The sequence below is a fragment of the Phascolarctos cinereus genome, unplaced genomic scaffold, assembly GCF_003287225.1.
Source record: "Phascolarctos cinereus isolate Bilbo 61053 unplaced genomic scaffold, phaCin_HiC Scaffold_726;HRSCAF=1367, whole genome shotgun sequence".
Lineage (NCBI taxonomy): Eukaryota > Metazoa > Chordata > Mammalia > Diprotodontia > Phascolarctidae > Phascolarctos > Phascolarctos cinereus.
In genome coordinates, this window is record NW_027556098.1 from 386,219,551 (window position 1) to 386,233,331 (window position 13,781).

The 13,781-nt window shown below is 44.4% G+C and overlaps 1 protein-coding gene and 1 long non-coding RNA gene across 3 annotated transcripts in view; one reads left to right on the forward strand and one right to left on the reverse strand.

Moving 5' to 3' along the window:
• The first annotated feature begins 217 nt into the window (after positions 1 to 217).
• Positions 218 to 5,652, forward strand: LOC144454226 (uncharacterized). The gene is made up of 2 exons (XR_013482551.1): positions 218 to 1,794; positions 3,009 to 5,652. It is a non-coding gene; the product is annotated as an uncharacterized LOC144454226 (long non-coding RNA).
• KAZN (kazrin, periplakin interacting protein) overlaps positions 3,516 to 13,781 on the reverse strand; it is a 586,537-nt gene continuing 576,271 nt past the window's right edge. For both annotated transcript variants that reach the window (XM_020973376.2, XM_020973383.2), the window contains exons 14-15: positions 9,024 to 9,138; positions 3,516 to 8,469 (exon numbers count right to left, since the gene is read on the reverse strand). In XM_020973376.2, coding sequence (XP_020829035.2) covers positions 8,305 to 8,469; positions 9,024 to 9,138 — 280 coding nt within the window. In that variant the 3' untranslated portion in view covers positions 3,516 to 8,304. The remainder of the gene's footprint in view (positions 8,470 to 9,023; positions 9,139 to 13,781) is intronic.

Here is a 13,781-nt window from a genome sequence, read left to right on the forward strand (position 1 = left end):
TCTTTTCTTCCTCTTAAAAAAATTCTTTGCTCTAAGGGATGGCTCTGGGGGATGAGGAGGGACATGGGGGAAATCTAGGCAACATAAAAACAAAAATATCAACAATCTATTTCACTTGAATAAATGAGGAGTTTTAAATAACAAATGAGTGGGAGGAACTAAAGAGTCCCTGCATTTCAATGGGGATGGGTCTTAGTCTGTAAGAACATCTGGCTTCTGACATCATTTATCAGAAGCTGCTGGAATGGTTGACGTTACTTGTCTCCCTTCCCCTATCCCCCTTCTCAGGAGTAAACACAGGCTTCTGGGGCAGAAATTCCTGAACTCTATTTAAAGCATGTCATAGAGACTGCTGTGTCTTCTGGGTAAGGTCTTTTTTTCCCCTCTCCGAAATTCAGGGCATTCATTGCTCAGCGGAGCTGGAACTACGTCACCCGTGTGAAGTCCTGGACCCCCAGATTCTAAGGGAATCTCAAGCTGAGCGAGGAAGCCTGTTCTTCACATCTCAAGACCCAACTGTCCTCAGAGCCCACTTTCAGAGCCTCACCCCTTCCCCACAGAGCAGTGTTGAGAGACTCTGTTCATCCTAATCATGGGAGAATAGATCTGGAGCTGGAAGAGATTGCAGAGGCCATGAGGTCCAACGCTCCCATTTTACATATGAAGAGACTGATACCTGGGGAGGTGAAGTGATTTGTGTGAGGTCACACAGACAGCAAGCATCAAGGGCAGGATTTGAACCCAGTTCTTTGGGTTCCAGAAGCAGTGCTCTTTCCATTGTACCAGGTTGAGGGGTCCTTGCTGCTGATCTCATCTGAACTATTCCTTTTACAGAAGAGGAAACTGAGGCCCAGGGAGAGGGAAGTGAGTGGCTCAAAGTCACATAGGAAGCAAGTAGCAGACACAGGACTGCTAAAAAGATTCTGGGTCCCAATCTAGTGCCCCTTCCACTCTACATCTGCTCCTGGGCGTCTCAACCTGGAGGGTTGCCTGATTGGTTAGAGAAAATCCATTTTAAGGAAAATGTCCTGTTCATTCATGTCTTCATTCCTTTCAGGGCTTCACTCCTGACTCTTTAGACTTTCAACCTCCTTCCCTGCCCCTCCCCCTTCCTCTCTTTCCTCCTCTTTTTACTTGTCTTCCTCCATTAGAAACTAAGCTCCCTGAGGGCAGGGACTGTCTTTCTGCATCTATTTATAATAGCTTAAAAAAAAATCTGCTTCCTGACTTGACTCAACTCACCCATTATATTGAGTTAGATTGAGAAAAAATCCCAGTGTGTCCCAGCACACTGGAGCAGACCACTGACTTTTAAGTCAGATGACCTGAGTTCCAATCTCACCTCTATCTGCTTATTACCCATGTGATCTCTTGTAAGTCACTTCCCCTTTTTGTGCCTCAGTGTCCTCATCTGTAAAATGGACCAGATAGACATGAAGGTTTCCAGATCTAAATCTAGGATTACAGCCCTGTTGGAGAGATGAGCACCGTAAGGGTCCCCAGAGAAGAGAAACAAGTTATTCCATGCTGGACACACAGTAGCGACCTATGACTATTCTGAGTTTTTAAAGCAGTTCGTGTTAAGCCGACTTTGGCCGTGACTGAATTTTCCCCAACTAGACTCAGGTGGGGACTATGTCATGTACACAGTAGGCATTTAATAAATGTTTGCTGAATTGAATTGTATCCATTGCCAGGTCCTGTATGGATCGTAATGCTTGGGGAATGATTGACTTAAAATAGTAACCAGTCTGATGCTAGAGCCAACTCAGACCACCTCTCAAAAACTTACTGGTAAGTTTTCAGGGTGAGCATTTACACTTTGAAAAAGGGGAAATGCTACAAACGAAGCACTTAATTTATCGTTTTGTTAGATGTCTAGACATAAGGAAGTGATGGAGAAAATATTATTAATGCATCAAACCTGAAACTGTGTTGCGGGGATATTTTTTCTGGAGAACCAGCTGCTAACTCTTTAGCAGTACGCTGCTGATGATAACCTTCCTCTTTACAGAGCATTTTAAAGTTTGCAAAGTTCTTTATATTTGCTATCTCAGTGGATTTTCACTCCACCCACTTGCTGGGCCATGGAGCTGCCCTAATAATAGAGGAAGCTCATTGGCACAGTGGAGAGAGAGCTGGACCTGGAATCAGGAAGACCTGAGTTCCAATATTGCCTCCAATTGGTCTGTAACTCTGCATATTGCCACCCCACAACCTGTGACAAAAGTTACACACCTGCCAGTGTGAGGGCACAGCTTGTGACTGGGGCATGGAGTAGCTGTAGGTCATAGATTTGTATAAAGAGGGAGCCCATAGTGACCCTGAGCTTCTCAGCACAATGTACCAACCGTTAAATTCACCAGCTACAGACACAGGCCCTCTATTCATGGCTTCTTGTTCACTTGGACAACTAAAGGCCAAAAGATGCCAAATTTCAAAAGAAAAGCAGTAGTGGGTCTGTGAGCAGGGAGGGCTCTTAGAACAGAGAATGTCAGAACTGGAAGGGGCCTTAGAACACAGACTATCAGAGCTGGGAGGGGCCTGAGAACACAGACTGTCACAGCTGGGAGGGGCCTTAGAACACAGAATATTGGAACCGGAAGTGGCCTTAGAACACAGACTGTCAGAGCTGGGAGGGGCCTGAGAACACAGAATATTGGAACTGGAAGGGACCTTAGAACACAGGATGTCAGAGCTGGGAGGAGCCTTAGAACACAGAATGTCAGAACTGGAAGAGACCTTAGAACACAGAATGTCAGAGCTAGAAGGGACTTTAGAACACAGAATGTCAGAGCTGGGAGGAGCCTTAGAATAGAGGATGTCAGAGCAGGGAAGGCCCTGAGAAGATAGAATGTCAGAGCTGGGAGGGGCCTTAGGACACAGGATGTCAGGGTTGGGAAGGCTCTAAGAATATAGGATGTCGGAGCTGGGAGGGGCCTTAAAACAGACAATGTTGGAACTGAGAAGGGCTTTGTCTAGTCCAACCCTTCTATTTTCTCCATGAGGAAACTGAGGCTGTAAGAAGTTGAGAACCTTGCCCAAGATCCTCCAGCTAAAAAGTGGCAGCATCTGGACTGACCTCCTATGCTTTCGTCACTACATCCTGACCTGCCTCCTGAGCTAAGCCATCCAATTCTTCCAAGACCCAGCTTTAACAGAGATATTGGCTTGAACTCCCTCCCTCACCTCTGCTGGGCTGACAAAAGTACAGTTGTCTTCAGCACTACCCACACCTCTAAGTCATCTCTCTTGGCCTTCTGGGGCCAGGCCTGCTGGACATCTGATAATGACTGTCCTGACTCACTGGATGCCAAAGAAAGAGATGCCTCAGGTGTGGACAAAGGAAGGTATTCAGAAGCCCTGGGGAGTTAAGGCTTCTGAGAGCCTCGTGACTGGGTCGATTTCAGCAGGGTGGGTGACATCACTTGCTTCTGGCCCCGGGTGGGTTTCTGTCCAGATGACTCTACCCTGAGACTCCCCACCCTCTGTTCCCTCCAAAGATGGACACATAGTCAGGCAAAGAAGGTTGTACTTTATATGGAAACACACACACACATACATACATACACACATTTCCTTCTCAGGACACAGATGCCTTGTTGCACTTGGAGATTGAGGTCACATCCATCCCAGTGGCTGTTGGTCCAGAGACACACAGAAATTGCTTCCATATGCTCAGAGGGGCGGATGATTTAGAGCAGGTAAGGACCTTAAACATGATCGAGTCCAACCCTTCTCTTTTCCGCCAGTGGAGGATTTGAGGCCTACAAGGTCGCATAGCTGACAAGTAGCAGGCATGGTCGCTAGTCCCAACTCTGCTGATGCCAAATCCACATCACAAAAATCTCTCTTCTGATTTCCTTTCCCCATTCATTCTCTTCTCACAGACTTGAAGAACTGGCATTTTGGCTCCATATCTCCCCAGAAAGACAGAACTTACCTTATTCAACTTCTGGGACAAGGGAGGCCACCTTTTTTCATGAGCCAAAATCAGATTCCAGGATCAGAGAAAGAACTCTAAGCCTTATGGATGTTGGGTCAATGAGTCATCTTTGTCTTTGAAGATGAGCACCATGATGTTCACTTTCCTTGCTCCAAAAAGCTTAAAGTAGTCCAGGAACTGATGATGGGGGATTACAATTAGGGTTAAGGTCTCATGACCTAAAAAATCCAGTTTATGTCCAAGATCCCTGGATGCTTAATAACTGAGTTGCTCATGGAAGGAAATTTGACATTTGGTGCTCATGAGCTCCCTTACCTACCATTACTTTAGGAATTTAGGGAGGAAAGCTGTTTATGAAAAGCCATGCCAGTTTCCGAGAGTCTTTCCCCCTTTCTCCAGAGCCATAACTAGGAATTTTTGCTTTTGGGATAGGAAGATGGTTGCTTAGTTAGGGCAAAGCCACTGGGTAGGAGGCAGGGAAGAAATATGTTCTTGGACAGTGTTTTCAGCATCTTCTTAAATGTTGGCCCTTTGAGACGAAGTTCCAGGCACCGTATCTCACACTATAGAGTCATAAATTTAGAGGTGGAAGGGACCTCAGAGGTCATTTAGTCCATCCCACTCATTTTACAAAGGAAAAAACTGATATCCAGAGAAGGTAAGTGATTTTCCCAGGGTCACACAGTCAACTATCCTAGTTATGGCTCTGCCTTTCTCATTATGCCACAGATATGAAATTATGCAAGTGTGTACCAATCCTCCATTTGCAAGAACATTACTTGACTCCCTAAGAGAGCTAACTCAATTTTTGTTCAAGTGGTAATGCATATGGAAAGAATAGGTTATTGGCTTTATAACTGGAAAGGACCTGGAGATCATTTAGTCTAATCCTGTCTTACAAAGGAGGAAATTGAAGCCCCAGGAAGTGAAGAGAGTTAGTTGCCAAAGGTCTGAAGGGTAGCAGATGGAAAAGCTGAGACTTGAACCTGGGACCTGTCACTCCAAATCCACTGATGTTGCCACAACACTATAGTTAGGTTCCACCTAACTTTTTATGTTTAACCTAGCTTTTATCTTTCCCTTTGTGATATTGGGTTCGGGGATCCAGCAGACCCTGTTACTCAGGATACCATGCAGAAATTTTGTACTAATGGGAAACAAGGATGGGACATAGACAGACGTCAGTAGTATGGGTAAAGGTAGCTTCCAATTGCACCCTGAGTATCATGAAATGAAACAATGCCCTAGTGGGTTATGGTCTTACTAGCCCTTCTAGCATGCACGGCTTCAGCAAGAGTAAAGGGTTTGAAGTCAAAAAGTCAAGTCAATGGGTATATAATGGATTTCTCCATTGAAATGGTAGAATCACTATAACATATGTATTATCCAGATATTTCCAGTTGTTTAGGGGAAGGAAATGATCTTCTGGACCCATTCTAGTGGACGGCTAAAGACCAAAGAGTGGTCCCTGGCTTTAGGGAAGCACAGTGAACAAATTCATGACTGGGCCTCAATTTACACTTCTGTTAGGAAGGATTAGCATTCTTTAGCCTAAGCAAGATCTAGTTTACAGGTATAAATGCTTTTAAAAATTCTCCCTGAAGTTGGATATTTGCTATAATAGTGTGGAAAATCAAATATGTTATCATTTATTCACATAGGTATTAATGGCTTTAATAAAGACAGGCCTTCTTAGTTAAAACAAATGATTAGTCTTTTGAGTTTTTTGTTTACATTTTTTTTTTTGGCCTGGATATCTGCATGCAAGAAAATGAAGTCTTTTAAAGAATTACTGAGCACCTCTTGTGGGCCTAGCGCTGTGCTAAATTATCTGATGAGTGCAGTCAATCCAGTGAAAAATTCTGTACAATTGCTTATTTGACCATTACATAGGTGGATAGGTGTGTTTTTCCTTTGCATCCAATCATTTTGACACTGTTTGGAAACAGACTGAGTTTGTTAAAGCCCTTGGCCTGACTTTCCATATGAGTCATGAGTGAGACTGAAGTGAGTGAAAGAAGCTCTGAGCTAGAGCAAATAACCTTCTTCCCCCATCTTTGAAGGGAGAAGCGGAGGGGTGCCCACTGCCGTAGAGCCCCTTCTGAGAAGTCATGAAGTGTGTTACAGAAATTAGTGCACATTAGTCCTCACAACATCCCTGTGAGGTAGGTATGGGACAAGGGGCCCTGTCCCTGTTCTACAGATGAAGATGCTGAGGCACAGACAGGTGAGGTCACTAGGCAGAGGTCACAAAGCAATGACAATGGCAGAAGAAACCTTGCTGGTTCCTTTCTGTTGGCCTTACATCTTGGTTAAGACTTATGTGAGAGACATGTTATGTTCCATGTAATGAAGTCATTAAAAAAGAAAAACCTAATTCATTATTTGAATACTGAACAAGATTTCCCCACCCCTCAATCACATCCCCCCCCTAAATTAAAGACACCATTGGCACTCTTGAGAAGAATTAAGCTTATTTTCCCCATGGCTCTTGTCTCAAGCCAACTCTTATGAATAGGGAACTATTTCAATAAAGTGTATACATCCTGATGCACTAATTCCACAGGTTGGTCACCCAGCCAGTGGGATATCTTAATTTTAGTATCACATATTCTTCATCCACTTAGTTTTCCCTATGTGGATGGCTGAGCCAATTTCTTCTTAATGGCTGTGTATCTCATTAAAAGAGCTTGGTGGTGTCCTTGGTCCTGAAGCAACCAGCACAGTGCTATTCATTACCAAAAGTGTCTGGAGAACATTCTCCTCCATTTGGACAATGTACAAGATGCATTCCATGGCGTGGGTAAAGACCTTTGGTGAACATGTATCTCCTCATTTTATGCCTCAGCAGATGGACAGCTTGATTATGATGCATCCATGAAGTATAAAAAGAACCAATGGGTGAGTGTTGAGTGGATCCCTTTTGGAAGAATATGGATGAGAATCACACCGGATGAGACTAGGTCAATGGGTTGAGATCTACACTGGTGGAGAGACTGGCCACATTGATAAGCCCAATATGGAAATCTGCTTCATTCAGAAGAAAGAATCCTGTAGTTTTCCCAGGCAATGTGTATGCAGAAATTCCTCAAGAGTCACCTCACATCACCCCTAAGCATGGTCATAGTTATTTAACAACTGCACCTTCTCCTGGTGCAAGGACTTTAGCAGAATAGCCACTTCTACCCTTCATGAATTTATTAAGCACTTCCCTAAAGCTAGGGACCACTCTTTAGGTAAAAGTCCCAGACCTGACTCACATCATGGGCTCATAAATCTAGAGGTGGAAGGAACTCAGAGGTTATCTAGTCCATTCCATTCATTTTTACAAAGGAGGAAACTGAGACCCAGGAAAGGTAAGTGATTTGCCCAAGGTCACACAGACAGTCAACACTCTGAAAAAGATCACAGGATCATAGAAGCATAGGAAGTTCACCCAAAGAATATTAGAGCAGGAAGAAGCCTCAGGGATGATCTAATCTAGTCTCTCAGTTTATACACAAGTAAACTGAGGCCCAGGCCCTTGACTTTTCCAAGGTTCCATAGGTAGTAAAACAACAGAGCTAGCATTCCAAATGTCTCTAAATCCTGGGCTTTACCCACTCTGCCACTGCAGACATGATAATCCAGGCTGGAGTCTGGAAGGCCAGGGAAGCCCTCCTCATCCACTAGAAATCAAAGGGAGAAGAAAAACAGGAGGTGAAGCTCTCACTCTGACATCACACCCAGGAGGCTTTCCCAATAGGTTGCCCTAGCTAGAAAGGCGTTGCTTGCTGGGCCATCATCTTCCTTTTTCCATGGTTGCTCTTCCTTTCATTCAAATCGGTGTCTGAAATACTGAGTTAACCCACCAGCTAGTCTTGGAAGGACATTTGAGGGGGTGGGGAAACATGGGTCTTTCCCATCCATGGTGGCTTGGTCTGGGACTCAGGGGTAGCTCACAAATTATTTAACCTCTAAGTTCCCTCTGAAATTAAGCCTGAGAACCTTAGAACTTTAGAGGTCAGAGTGACTTTGAAGAGGTCTTAGTCAGTCCCCTGCTTTCAAGGAGGAGGGATATCTAAACAGTCCAGGACAGGATGTTGGATGGTTATGATCTTTTCTGGAGCCTTCTAGATGTGGATTCTCCAGTCCCCACCAGGAGCTCATTTCTGTAGAGCCTCCTAAAGTTGGTCAGTCTACAGATTGGCTGCGTTTGGTCTGGGAAGTGTCCCTTGGCTAGCAAGACGACAATGCCATGTTGGCACTTAGCTCAAAGTTTCTCTGTACACCCAATCAGTGGGTTCTTCATAAGCTCCTTCCTTCCCTCTTTGATTTTTCTCCTTGGCCCATGAGACTGGTGGGAATAAAGCCATTCTTTACACATTGGTAACCTCAAGTCCACTGTAGTTTTCTAGACGACACTGATCTGATCTATCTTGAGGGTCATCATCGAAGCAGTCTTCATTTCTGAGAGAGCCATAGTCATCATGGAAGTCAAGGTCTTTGCTGCTGAACCCCCTTCCAATCTTCCCTAGTGGCAACTGGAAAAAAAAATGGAATCACAGAATGTCAGATTTGGAAGGGCTCATCAAATGTAGACCGTCAATGGAATGGGGAGGACTTTAGAACAAAGATTGTCAGAGCTGAAGGGGGCCTTAGAAGACACAAGGTCAGAACAAGGAGTGACCTTAGAATATAAAATGTCAGAGCTGGGAGGGACCCTAGAAAAGAGAATGTCAGAGTTGGGAGGGCCCTTGGGACACAGGATGTCAAAGCTGGGAGGATCCTTAGAACAGAGAATGTCAGAGCTGGGAGGGGTCCTGGAACCTGGAATGTCAGAACCAAGGAGGGCCAAGAAGGGGGGGACACCTCTGAACAAAGAATGTGAACATAGAATATGAGATGAACAAGGGGACTGAAAACATTAAGTGTCACAGTTGGCAGGGCTTTTCTGAGTCCTGGAGAAATGAGGTGCCATCACTGAACTCCTCAGGGACCGGAGCCCACATCTCCTGACTTTGGGCCCTTCCTATCGCCTGCTGAAGACTGGCAGAGAGGGGCTGGGAAACAGAGTCCGAGATGCCCAGAGTCTTACCCGGCCAGTTTTGTACTTGACGCTGCTGCTGGTCTCCTCCTTCCCCTGCCGAGTGACGCTGGAAGCCCTTCCTGGGGGGGTCCCAAACCTTTCAGCCTCTCGGATGCCTATAGCACTGCGGGGAGGGAAGGCAGAGAGACAACCATGTGAATGAATGATACAGTCAAGGGTGGAAAGCCCAGTACCTGACACATAGTAGGCACTTAATACTTCTGGATGGATTTGTAGGCAGGGAAAGCTTTGACAGATGCAGAAACTGAAGCCCAAAGATATGGAGTCTCTCCTTGCTCCATCACAGAGTGCTGCCACACATCAAGAAGGAGCAGGACTGAAATTAGAAGCCAGTTCTCTGGACCCCACCATTCTGTCTACTATACATACTTGAACCACACCGACACATCGTACCGTCATCAGTCACTTCTTGGGCTATAGGATCATTGAGAGGTAGAAGGGCCCTTAGAGAACACCTACCCCCCACCCCTGCCTCCACTCCCACATGCTCAAGTTAGGAAACAAGAGATCAGAGAAGGAACTTGCTCAAGAGAACAGGGCTCCAAGGTGGAAAATCCAGATGTGACACAGAAGGGGAGTATTTAAGTAAGAACCTACAATCCTTTGTCTCAGATTACTTTATCAGATAAACAAACCCCAGTCACCTGCCCAACCCTAAGAATGGGACCCACAAACATTGAGCGCTAAGGAGAAATTCCCAAAGGATTCAGGGCTGGAGGGATCTTGGAAGTCATTTAGTCCAAAGTCCATGTTTTAAATATGAGGCAACTTATAAGAGGGAGGTAAGTGATGTGATGTGATGAGCCTCAACAAAGTCAGTCAACAAACATTATTAAATGCTTTTAATGTGCCCAGGACAGTGCTTGGCACTGAGGATACAAAGAAAGGTGAAACCAGTAAGACAGTAGGAAGGTGACGCTCTGTGGTTACTGAGGGAGATAAGAGGTCCAAAGAACTTCCAAACAGTACAGAGCCTCAGAAATCCTACTGCAACACTCTCATTTTGTAAGCCCAGAGAGGGATGTGTTTGGTCCAACATGAGATGACTTGCTAGCTCCCACATAGTTCAGATTAGACCCCAGTCCTCCTAACTACCTGGTCAAATGGACAGGAGCTCTGGGCAGTCCTCTTTGGGAAATCTGGTAAGACCCAGAAGTGTATGATATAGATAGATGGATGGATGGATGGATAGATAGATACATAGATACATAGATACATAGATAAATGGATAGATGGATAGTGGATAAATAGATGGATGGTTGGATGGATGGATAGCTAGATAGATAAATCAATAAAAAGATAACTAGATAGATGGATAAATATATGGATGGATGGATGGATAGATGGATGGATAGAGAGATGATGGATGGATGGTTGGATGGTTGGATGGATGGATAGCTAGATAGATAAATTGGTAGATGACGATATAGATGGATGATAGATAGATAGATAGATAGATAGATAGATAGATAGATAGATAGATAGATGGATAGATGGAGAGAGAGAGAGATAGGCAGATGGAAAGATGGATGAATGGATAGAGAGCTCCTTCAAACTCAGGGACTGAAAATTGGACAAGGGCATGTTCAGGACAGTCTGTACATTTTGAGCTAAAAGAGAACTCAAAGGTCATCTTATAGGTCTGACCAAGTTGCTCTTCTGCTCTAGAAGCTTCTGGGGCTCCCTATTGCCTCTAGGATAAAATAAAAACTCTTCTGTTTGGCTTTGAACATCTGTCATGATCTGGCTCCAGCCTGCCTTTCAAGGCTGCTCTGAAGTTTAGAAGCAAGACCAAACAAAGTTCAGGTAAGACTGAAATGACTGAACAACAATAAAAATGCACATGCAAATATTTATCATACTTGTCCAATATCAAGAAATTGGCGGATGCAAGGGAGAAGGAGACAACAAAGAGATTTATTTTCATTTACCTACTTTTGTTGTTCATTTGTGTCTGATTCTTTTGTGATGCCATTTGGGGTTTTCTTGGCAAATGTACTGTAGTGGTTTGCCATTTCCCTCTTCAACTCATTTTATAGATGAGGAAACTGAGGCAAACGGGGTTAAGTGTCTTGCCCAGGGTTACCCAGCTAGGCAGTGTCTGAGGTCAGATTTGAACTCAGAAAGATGAGTCTGACGCCAGGCCTGGGCTCTAACCACTGTGCAACCTAGCAGCCCATATTTATACACTGTCAGGAATAACTTAAATATGTCATTCTCCCCCCACCTGCCCCAATACCAAATGTTTGTTGAATTGATTGAATCCATTTTAAATGAATTTTTTCCAATTTAATTTTTCCAATTTAAATGAATCCCATTTTAAGATGAACAAACTGAGGCCTGGTGACTTGCATAATTTGTATTTACTTATCCTTATACTTGCTGTATGCCTGTAATGGAATGTAAGCAATCTAAAGGCAGGGATTGTTTTTCAATATTTGTGCCACCTTAGTGCCCAGCACAGTGCCTGATACATAGTGGGTACCTAATAGAACCTTGTGGAATTGAATTGAATCTCATCCAACCCCCCTCATTTTACTGAGGCCTAGAGAAGGTTAACTGGCATGTAACAGATGCTTGTGGAACCAAATCTTGTCTAACTGCCCTCATTTTCCAGATGAGTAAACTGAGGCCTAGGGAAGGTTAATTGTCTTGAATAAGGACACACAGGTAGTACACAGGTGGGATTTGGATTCAGATCCTCTGACTCTTCTGTGTAATTTTAGGGGAGGGGTAGGGGGTGCCAAGATTAGTTCTTGCTCCTAAATATTTGCCATGATGCTTACAATTCTGCTCATCCTGGTAAGCGAGAACCAGCTAGGCAGTGCTGTGGATAGAACACTGGAAATCAGGAGACCTGAGTTCAAATCCATCTCAGGCACTTACTAGATGCATAATCCTGGGCAAGTCACTTTAACCTGTCTCTGCCTCAGTTTCCTCATCTGTAAAACAGGGACAATGACAGCTCCTACCTCTCAGGGTTGGGGAGAGGATCAAATGAGATGATATTTGTAAAGCACTTTGCAAACCTTAGAGCGCTATCTAAATGCTCTATAATGATCACTATTCTTAGACAAAGGGGAGCTTTGCCCACAGACTCTTGACCCCTACATATTTTGAGGCGCTTTCTTCTATCTCACACTGCTTCTCTGCCAATTGTCTCTCCATCTCCCAGACGCTGACATCTCCCAGTCTCCTCCTGGAAGAATTTCCCAGGGTCCTCTGGTAAAAGATTGCCCCAGTGGGCTCTGGCAGATGCCAGGCGACTGCCATCAGGAGCTTAGGCCGGTGCCAGATGTGGGCTAAGTGGGGAACCGGACCTTCCAGCATCTTCCACAGCGCGTAGCCCCTCCTGGATGCCACTACCCAATTTGTGGGGTAGAGTTATTGCAGGGAGAGTTCAAATAGGGGCACCCAGGCGACAACGCCGTCCAATTAATTGCTTCATAATTGCTTTTTAGAGCTAATTCATCAAGCCTGGTAATAGGTTGCCAGCTCCTGGGTAAGATGGTATATGTGCTATTTGTCTGTGCAATGGCGTGGGTCAGGCAATTAAGGTGAGAGACTTTTGTGGAGGCGGAATCTGCGGTTCCTGATGACTGGCTGGTGATGAGAGGTGGGGGAGGGGACACCCTCTGTGTCTGGCACACAGTAGGCACTTAATAAATGCTGGTTAACTGGCTGTTTTAAAGTTCCTTGACTTCAGTTAAGGCTTTTGGCTTTGGAAAAGTTGAGGAGTGATTAGACAGAAGGGAACAAGGAAAGAGAACGCAGTATGCATTTATTAAGCACCTACTATGCATTGCTCTAAGGCAGGAGTGGGAACCTTTGCCCTCTAGGTCCCCAAGTACCGCCCTTTGACTGAATCCAAATTTCCCAGAACTCCCCTTAATAAAAGGATTTGTTCTGTAAAATTGGACTCAGTCCAAAGACTGAAGCCACATGTGGCTTCCAGGCCACAAGCTCCCCACCCCTGCTCTAAGGCTTTACAAATATTATCTCATTGGATCCTCACAACGGCCCTGGGAGGTAGGTGCTATTATTATCTCCATTGACGGAGGAGGAAACTGAGGCAGTCAGAGGTTAATTGAGTCATGCAGGGTTACACAGCTAATAAGTATCTGAGGTCAGATTTGAACTGGGGTCTTCCTGACTCCAGGCCCAGAAAGGAGGCATCACTCTCTCAAAAAGGGAGGTATAACCAACCAAGAAAGACCCTTCTTTTTCTCTAAAAGGTAATTATTGCAATTTAATCAGGCTTTCTAATTTTAAAACAGAGATGTCAAAATACAGCCCTCTGGCCGCAACAGTTAAGAAAGTTCACAAGATTCCAGAGTATAGCCAAAATTAGATTAACATGTAATTGGGAAATATTTATCAAAATAAGTAAAAATGCAATAAAATATAGATGATGTTAATATGTGATTTTCTAAGTCTATATGTGGCCCACAGGGATTCTTACGAATGACTGAGTGGTCCCATCCACCCATTTCATTGACACCACTGCTTTAAATGTTCCAACCTATATTCCCCAACTGGGGGTCCTGTTTAGAGGAAATTGAGAAGTTTTCTCCATTTCTAGGGTTTCCAGACCACAGAGAATGAAAGTAGAAAAAGCAGCATGGAGCTGACTTATTCACAGCACTGGGGTCTTATTGTAGAGGTCAAGTTTTGCTTTATAATGGATGGGTCCCCCCTACCCCTTTATTTAGAATACTAGCAAGAAAATTGGAAAATTTTTGACAG